The 8873-nt window shown below is 35.0% G+C and overlaps 3 protein-coding genes across 3 annotated transcripts; 1 reads left to right on the top strand and 2 right to left on the bottom strand.

The window, feature by feature from the left end:
* Positions 1-1083: 1083 nt before the first annotated feature.
* On the bottom strand, positions 1084-2400 carry LOAG_10236 (hypothetical protein; the record flags this gene model as incomplete). The annotated part of the gene is made up of 3 exons (XM_003145763.1): positions 1084-1395; positions 1566-1663; positions 2361-2400. 3 exons carry the CDS (start codon positions 2398-2400, stop codon positions 1084-1086), a joined length of 450 nt encoding a protein of 149 aa, XP_003145811.1.
* A 243-nt stretch (positions 2401-2643) lies between these two features.
* On the top strand, positions 2644-5651 carry LOAG_10235 (translation factor pelota; the record flags this gene model as incomplete). The annotated part of the gene is made up of 8 exons (XM_020448116.1): positions 2644-2684; positions 3193-3324; positions 3640-3856; positions 4179-4286; positions 4414-4519; positions 4591-4796; positions 5023-5217; positions 5490-5651. 8 exons carry the CDS (start codon positions 2644-2646, stop codon positions 5649-5651), a joined length of 1167 nt encoding a protein of 388 aa, XP_020301713.1.
* Positions 5652-5948: 297 nt separating this feature from the next.
* On the bottom strand, positions 5949-8084 carry LOAG_10234 (hypothetical protein). Its single transcript, XM_020448115.1, has 2 exons — positions 6416-8084; positions 5949-6163 (listed from the first exon to the last, which is right to left on the bottom strand). Exon 1 carries the CDS (start codon positions 7648-7650, stop codon positions 6784-6786), a length of 867 nt encoding a protein of 288 aa, XP_020301712.1. The 5' UTR covers positions 7651-8084; the 3' UTR covers positions 5949-6163; positions 6416-6783.
* Positions 8085-8873: the final 789 nt, after the last annotated feature.

Here is an 8873-nt window from a genome sequence, read left to right as displayed (position 1 = left end):
TTTTTTTTACAATCATTTTAGAGAGTAACAATGGAAATCATCAATTAAAAATTTGACAAATGTTATTAATATGCATAAACAATAATGCATAGTTAATCCAAATTTTGAAATGAAAAAAGAGAAATGAATTTATGGTGTGCTCTTGACAACCATATTCATTTCAGTTATATCGTTTTTTATAATTTGAAACTTTATGGTGAAAGAATTTGTTTAGTGAAAATTTGCTTCAAATAACTGATCTAAATTTTACTGTCTAAAAGTAAAAATATCTGGCTGGAAAAGTTATAAAGTTCAATAAGTGTTTGAAAGAACCCTTCTGCATCATAAATGATATACATACATACACACATACATACATACATATACATACATACATACGTACATACACACATACACACACACACACATGGGGACCCAACTGATACAATTAAATATAAAGATCATGACAGTCTTTTAAGGTATTAATCTGATAAATAACTGGGTTAATTATCAATCGTTACTGATTGATTGATCACTAACTAATTTGATGAGAAAAACTCATTTATTAATTAAAAAATGGAAAAACTCTTTTCGCCTAAATTTTTGGAAACAAAGAGCGGCAGGTTTTCTTTTTTTTGCGGGAAGGCATTCCGGAAACCTTGTTTACGAAAAATGATCTAATAGTTTTCCCAATTAATTTGTTCCCTGTCCCTGAAACAAAGAAAAAAACTTCAAATTAATAAATGAATTTCTGGTTGCATATTTTATTAGTGGGAATGCCGAAACTACAGACAGAATAATACAATGTTTTCATGAATGCATTAAATGGGGTTAGGTTAGGTTAGGTTACATTTTTAAGGTCAAATCAGTTTCATCCATTCTTTCAGTGCATTCCTAAAACAATACGCAGTTCTTTTCTTTTTCAAATGAAACATTTCCCTCTTGTTTTTTTCATATTTATGTCATCGAATTTAAAAAAAAAAGAATTGAATACTTATGCTATTTACCCATTCTAAGATCGTTAGAACAGATAATAAGACGAACTCTATTGAAGGGAAATCAATAATCGATTAAGTAATGTTAGCAAACTCCAAGGGTTAGAGGTCATTTGCCCAAGTCCATATTTAAGCAGTGTTGTGTTGTGGTGTGTATTGCGTGTGTGTACGTGTGTGTGTGTGTATGTGTGTGTGTGTGTGCGTATGTGCGTGTGCATGTGTGTGTGTATGTGTGTGTGTGTGCGTGCGTCTGTATGCATGTAAGTTGTACGTATGAACTAATGAATGAGTGAGTGTACGTGGCGTTTTCTAGCATATGGTTAAGGTATCTTGATGGATGTGTGGGTGAATGAATAAGCGTATAGATAAAAATGGGAGGAATAAGAGTATGTGAACAGACGTGAGGCCAAGTTTCCGTGACCTGGAAGTTGAGATTAATGAGGAAAGAGAAACGTGGACGTTAGCGAGGGAGGAGAAAGGTAACGCAACGGATTGGAGAAGCAAATGCTCTTGACCGTGAGAACATCTACCACCCGATCACTAGTGCAACTCCAAAACGTTAGAAATTTCGACGCCGCGACCGTAAAATACCGTGGGTACGATATCGGCGGTTAGTGATGGGATTGGGAGTGGGGGAGGTAGGGGGAACTTTCCAAATGGATTCGGGGTTTTGCGAGGTGTGTGATATCCTGAGTAACAGATAAGTTAATTCATGAATTTCACCCTTCTCTGGAACTTAGAAAATTTTGAGAGTTAGAGCCATTTCTTTTTTTAAGTTATGTTTGGGTTAAATCTTAATCAAAATTTGTACGTTATTTGTGCGAATGATTGATGATTAGATCAGGTGGATGATTAAATCAGGTCGGTTGACTGTAAGATATTCTTCTGGGTCGGATAAATCAGATCTATTGATTTTTTGAAGAGAAGTAAAATGCTTGATATGAGTAATGTTGGTCAGAAGTTATCTCGAGTCTGACCAACCACCAGCTACTAATGGTGGATGGCAAAAAAGTTGTGAAAAATAGTGGGAAAGGAATAGATAGTCGATGAGACGGTCCTGTTACTCTTGGTACATTTTCTTTTTCTTTGATACGGTTTTTCACTAAGCCATATTGTGATATGCTACGTGTAAGGTATCGGTGGAATTATAAATTTTTAGAAAATTCAAACTCATATTTTTTTGAAGTCCAAATTGTGATTTTAGACTGATTGTTTTTAGTCTTTTCTTGGCCACTAACCATTTTGACTTTTTTATTTGTAGCAAAGACCGCAAGATTCAAAAATAATAAATTTTATTAACTTGGAAATAAACTTTAATCAAAACCCTAACGTATTAATTTATCAAACATTGCGATGAACACCCGACTCTGTTTTCTCTTCACGCACCGCCACTTCCTTGGACCGTATTTTGGTTCTCTCGGACCATTGGTTGGGAACCGCTATTTTAGACGGATGAACGAAAAAGTGATTTGGCATCGAAGACGAAATTGTAAAAAAAAATATTTTTAATAACTTTTTTTAAAAAAAATATTTTTACAGTTTCGTCGTTTTTTTTCGTTTTTTTACAGTTTTTTCGTTTACAAATATTTTTTACAGTTTCGGGAATAAATAATTGGTGAAATACTTTTAGGATTGTGAATGAAGATTAACAGGGAGTCGATACGGAAAAATGAAGCAGTTCAAACGGAATATCGGCAAAGATGGTGCTGGGTTTGTGTTACTGATGTAGTTTGGATTAATTAACCTGGATGTATACACATATACGTTCAGGATGGTTTCAGTATATGTTCAGAACGTATTCAGGATACAACATTGAGATGTTCATCATCGCTCTAATATATCTGTTAGAGTTGATCTGTAATTATTGTTACGGGATATAAATCTTAATCAAGTTGTTAGACATTCAGCATTTTTGCGTTTAATGTTTGACGATATTATTTGAGTAGGATCCACTTTTCATACACTTGCATTTTTAGAGATATGGATAGAGATGGAATGCAGTATTTATTTTCTTGAGCTTAATTTTCTCTAGTCCTGTAGTTTTTCCTACATTTTACCTTTTTTGAGATCTGTATACTTCCTGATGGTCATGTTAAAATTCTTCGAGAGTAAGTCTTATATAACTTGTCAGTCAAGTCTGATTGCTGTCCATATTTCATCATTCTGTTTACTAATTCTCACATAGTCGTTGAATAAATTTGTTCGGTCATTTTTGCAGAGAGGTGACAGTATCATGCGATGAAACAGAGGACATGTGGCATGTTTATAATTTAGTACGCATTGGTGATAAAGTCCGGTGTACAACAATTCGAAAGGTTACCACGGAATCGAGCACTGGCAGTACGTTTAGGTAATATGCAGTTTATTGCTTCAACAGAAATGTTTTGATTCTTACTATTCAATTTAAAAAAAAAAAAGACCTGCTGATTGGTTTTTTTTTCAATATTACTATTAAATGATAAATTAATCAAACTCGTAGTTAATCTCGTAGTTTTCTGGAGTTTTCTTTCTTTTCAACATTTTTGTTCATTTAGCTCATTGACAATTTTCGTGAAAATTAACCTTCTTATATATTCTCATATTCCATATTCCACGCATAATAGCTTAAGTTTCTGTCCAATTCATGAGCGTACAGAAGCCAGTATTAATCGTTACTTTCTTTCAGCCAGCGAGTGCATACTGTTTTGTCGATTTCCATTGAAACTGTTGATTTTGATCCTATAGCTTGCATTTTGCATTTAAAAGGTAAAAATGTTGCTGAAAATCAGCACGTCAAAATGGGGCAGTATCATACATTGGATATCGATGTTGGGAAGAAATTCAGTTTGTGGAAACCGTATTGGGACTCAATAGATTTGGATCGTCTAGACTTGGCACTTGATGTAGGCTTCAAATTCGTAAACGTTTGTTATGTTATTATCGCCAAAAATGTTTTGCAGTATAGAGTGTAAGCTGTTGTTTTAATTCCTCCATCGGCCCTGACTTGACTATACAGTTCAGTGTTCATACAACTTTAATGAGGTCTTGCATAAGGTATTTTGCATAATATTCAATCGTGTTAGCGAGGTCTTTGGCGGAATTCTTAAGTTACCATCAGTTTTTTTAGATTTCATCTAACAAAAGAAACACAGTTTCGTTTATAGTTTTTCTCTCATCACTTACAAATTTCTACTTTACTATTTTTTTCTCAGTTTTTGATTTTAGCCATCCCGAACTGCCGATGTGGCTGCTGTTGTGATGCATGAAGGTTTGGCAAATTTATGTTTGGTGACAGCACAGATGACCATTGTCAAAGCAAAAATTGACATGCAGGTTAGTAACGTCACCTTGTAGCAAGATTGGAAAAACAGAACTGGGTGAATGGTGATATGAGAAAGGATGATTTATGAATTTAGGTGAACAGCTTGGAATAATCCATCAGTTTGTAGCATGCTTTTAGATTCCGAGGAAGAGAAAGGGTTTCTCAGGTCAGCACGACAAGGGTATACAACGTTTTTATGAAGTTATTGCAACGGCATTTGTTAGGCATGTTGATATGAAGGTTGGTTACTTCTGGAAAATTTTGAAACATTTCATTCATTTTCAGAGAATTAGTTCCGTTTCATATTTTAGGTAGTAAAATGCATAATAATTGCTAGTCGTGGCTTTCTCAACGAACAATTCCTAAATTATTTAATGGAATATGCCGACAAACATGGGAACAAGTCGATTTTAGAAAGTCGTAGCAAATTTCTACTTGCCCATGCAAGCAGTGGCTTTAAGCATGCGCTTAAAGAGGTGCTGTCAAATCCTAGCGTAGCAGCTGCTCTCTCGGACACCAAAGTAAGTGCATGATAGAAATAAAACCTCGAGGTGGTAAAGTGATCTGCTTTTCAGTATTTTTTTTCTCAATTTCTTAAAGCTTTCTTTCCTTGGAAATGATGATACTAAAACTTCGTTGGGGACTGATAATGTGCACATATTTGGGAATTTCTGAGGACTAGGGATCTGAGTTGATAGATTTAACTAATTTGTGAAAATGTAAATGAACTGTTTCCATATTTTACAGGCTCAAGCTGAAGTTAAAGCACTTAACATGTTTTATGACCTGATGGCAACTGATCCAGCTCGTGCCTTTTATGGTTATAAGCATGTGTTGATGGCTAACGAACAGCTGGCTATTGACACGTTGTTGCTGTCCGACTCGTTGTTTAGATCGAGTGATATTCAGCTGAGGAAGAAGTATGTTGAACTGACAGAGTCTGTAAGGGAGCAGGCAAGTTTAGATAGTTCATAGAACTTTGGCGACCTTCTTTAAATTGATAACTTAAGCTAAATGACTTTCCTCAATGCTTATCGTATTGGGTGCAGAATATCCTCAGCGCTCTGATAAACAAACTAGCAGCGCTTTAACCAGACTTTTTTATTTCAAATCAAATTATTCATGGCACTAGCGGGACATAAATTAAATCTGTGAATTTCATTAGATTAGCTGGAAATATGCGACCTGTTCTCCTATACTGAGTAATTTTGTAGGGTTCGAACGTGTTGATATTCTCATCAATGCATGTGTCGGGTGAACAACTAACCGCATTGGGTGGCGTGGCAGCTATCTTAAGATTTCCACTGCACGAACTGGAAGATGAGGAAATGTCAGACAGTGAACACGATGAAGACACTGACGATTTTAAAAATTAATTTATTTGTTTCACCGGACGGGTTTATAAAATTGTTTCTAGTGATAATTGCATATTAACAATTTTATACAATACACAACTTTTCAAATCATATATATTAACATTCATTAAACATGAATGCACCTTTCTGCATTATTATTTAAAACTCGTGTCGAACAACAAACTATACTTATAAGATGTGAGTAATGGGCAAGGCCCGTTTTCATCGGATCAGCAAATTAAGTGAATCCCAATGCACCTTAATTTCAGGAAAATGTCGATAAGGTCGTTGTCCAGGACCTTAAATTCATTTTTGATACTCCGTATATAATCTTTCTTTTCAACAGCAGAAACAAAAAGGTGCATTAAACAAACTGACAAATTACGAAAATAACATACAAAATGTAAAAGTTCCCTTACCATACTTGAACTGATAGGAGTGAAGTGAATAATCACCGAATATTTTGCTCAGTCTAATGGACAAAAATATCACAATAGGCAAGATATAAACCAATCTAATGAATATTTTAAAGTCTGAAAATAAGAGTATATGAGTGTTGAGTTTGAAAAAGGTGAAGGTTGCTTAATTGTTACATGCTATAAATGTTATAGGACGGTGACGTTAGGAAATATTTCCAGTCTTGAAAATTTTATCTGATCATTAATCAGATAAAATGAGTCCCGGAAATGCTTTTTATTAACATATTTATGAAAATACCCTTGAATGCTTGTTTTAAAACCTAATAAAAAGTCTGAAATGTTATGAAAAAGGTTTAATAAACTTACAGTAACACAGAATGCGTTGTGGTGACTTTATATATAATCGTCGTCGATATCCCATTTATGCGGGACACAAAACATTGGATCATTATCAGTAATAAGAGGTGAAGAAGTGCCACTGTTTTCCTCTTTTATATCATCAAAAAAAATAAATGAAGGAGATGAACTGAAGCCCCTTGATACATCGGGGGATTTCAATGCACGAAATGATGAATAGTCGGGTGATTGTTCACATTTTAATCCATGATTAGTTTCCAAATCAAAATTAGCACGGGAAGATGATTCTGTATGTTCCACTGCACCATTAATTGCAGTCGCTGAACAATTAGAAATCGATGTTTGGAGCACTCCGTTCGACTTTAAATATTCCGGTGCTATAATGATATCTGGTGTTGTGCAATCCATCCGACGTATTTTGCAGTTTTTCGGAGGTTTTGATTCAGCGGTATCCGACATCCCAGTAGTGTTATCAATTTCGCTAAGTATCTTTGAACAGAATCGTTCGAACTCAAGTGCCGTGCCATCAACATCTTGTAACGTCGGATCAGTTCCATCAATTGCGCAGATTTCCCCGATGATTTTTTGCATTTCATCGCTAGACATAATAGCATTAAAATCAACAATGGACGCATCATCGCCTGTTCCCTCTGCTGGGGCCCGCGAATGGATTCGGCAGATCCAAGGGACGATGATGGCATACTACTATTTACTTCCGTTTCTGAGCATGTTTTCTCATGTTCCCGATTGTTATTCAACAAATCTTGCAACTCAATATTTTGATCCTTCAGTTCTTCACATGTTTTTTTTAAACACTTATTTTCTTCGCGCAATTTACCATTTTCTAGGATAAGCATTCGAACGGCTTCTTCGAGTTTGTTTGCACGATATTTTTTACGATCACGTGCCGTCTGCGCAGCCACACGATTCTTCAACTTACGTCGATTTTGTTTCTCTTCCGCTGTCAAATGATTTAAACGTTCACGCTTTCGAACTGGGTGTTCCCCTCGAGCTCCCAGACCAAGTAACTCCTCAATGGGTTGCTGAAGTATAGTAGTTTTTTCTGATCGTTGCATATTTTCCACCGGAATAATCGCACGAACTGGCTGTCGCTCTACCGTGCTAAGAGACCGTGCGGTGCAATAACGCGGTAAGATTGGTGTTGATACGTTTCGCGCTTTAATAAGTGATGGTAAATAACTGGGCGTCGTTACAGTTTGTGGGTGTAAAATATAAAGGGACATCCTCAATCAAAAATGATATCTCAGGAATTGTAAATGTTTATATCACGTCAATAAAAGAAAATTTCCGTCAATTTCAGTAGGAAATATAGTCGTGTCCAAATCGATATTATGCCTCATATGCGCCACCCATGACAGCATCCTGTGTTCTGCCACGTCACATTAACTTCACTCCGTGTTATAGCAACCGCGACTTTCTCCCCATTGCAACCAATCGTTCTACAAACATATACAAGCACCACACACGCGCACACGTACACACCCACACACACACACACACACATGCATACATACATACATATATATATACATACATACATATATACACACACACACATACATGCATACATACACACATACATATACACACATATATACATAACGCACGCACGCATAGCCACACAGATACATATGTACCACCCACCTATTGATTTGACGAATCGATAAATTTTGTTAATGAGCAGAAAATAAGATACAAGAGCATTTTCGATGGGAATGGATGACTCATAATGATGACATTTTCCACAAGGCGGTTAGTAGAAAGCAAACAATTGAGGGAAAAGATAAATGCTTGTTGCCAAGTTAACACATATGATATATATATGCATGGATGAATATTGGATACTTTTATACCATATCCTACCACCATATACATTGCTTGCATTTGGGCAATATATCGATATATCTGCGCTTTTAGTTTTGTGTTCATTCTTACCAAATAGTCCCAATTACGGAAGTGACCTTTGTACTGCAAAAAGATAAGGGAATTGAATGGAAGGAACGATCATACAAACTTTAATTCTCTCTCTTTTTCTCCGAAAAGAAAAAAGTGTGATCTCTTAGCCGGAAAAGTGGTCAGATTTATTGCGATAGAAATGATATGACAGACTTCGATACAAAAATTCCTAAAAAAAAACGTCGAAATCGAAATGTTAAGAAATCGCAGACATCAACGACCGAATGGTTTATATTGTAGGAGTGGTAATAAATAATACAAATTGTGGTAGAAATAGAAATATGATATGCAATGAGACCTAAAACATACTTCAATTTATAATACATGTAATAGTAATAATTATAATAATCATAACAATCGTAATCATAATAATCATAATCATAATCATAATAATGATAATAATAATAATAATAATAATAATAACAATAATAATAATAATAATAATAATAATAATAATAATAATAATAATAATAATAATAATAATAATAAT

This window comes from Loa loa, assembly GCF_000183805.2.
Source record: "Loa loa unplaced genomic scaffold supercont3.153, whole genome shotgun sequence".
NCBI lineage: Eukaryota > Metazoa > Nematoda > Chromadorea > Rhabditida > Onchocercidae > Loa > Loa loa.
This window is presented reverse-complemented; position numbering and strand designations above follow the sequence as displayed.

Excerpts from the sequence above, each read along its gene's own strand:
- LOAG_10234 (XM_020448115.1), bottom strand. The coding sequence starts at position 7,650 with ATGTCCCTTTATATTTTACACCCACAAACTGTAACGACGCCCAGTTAT.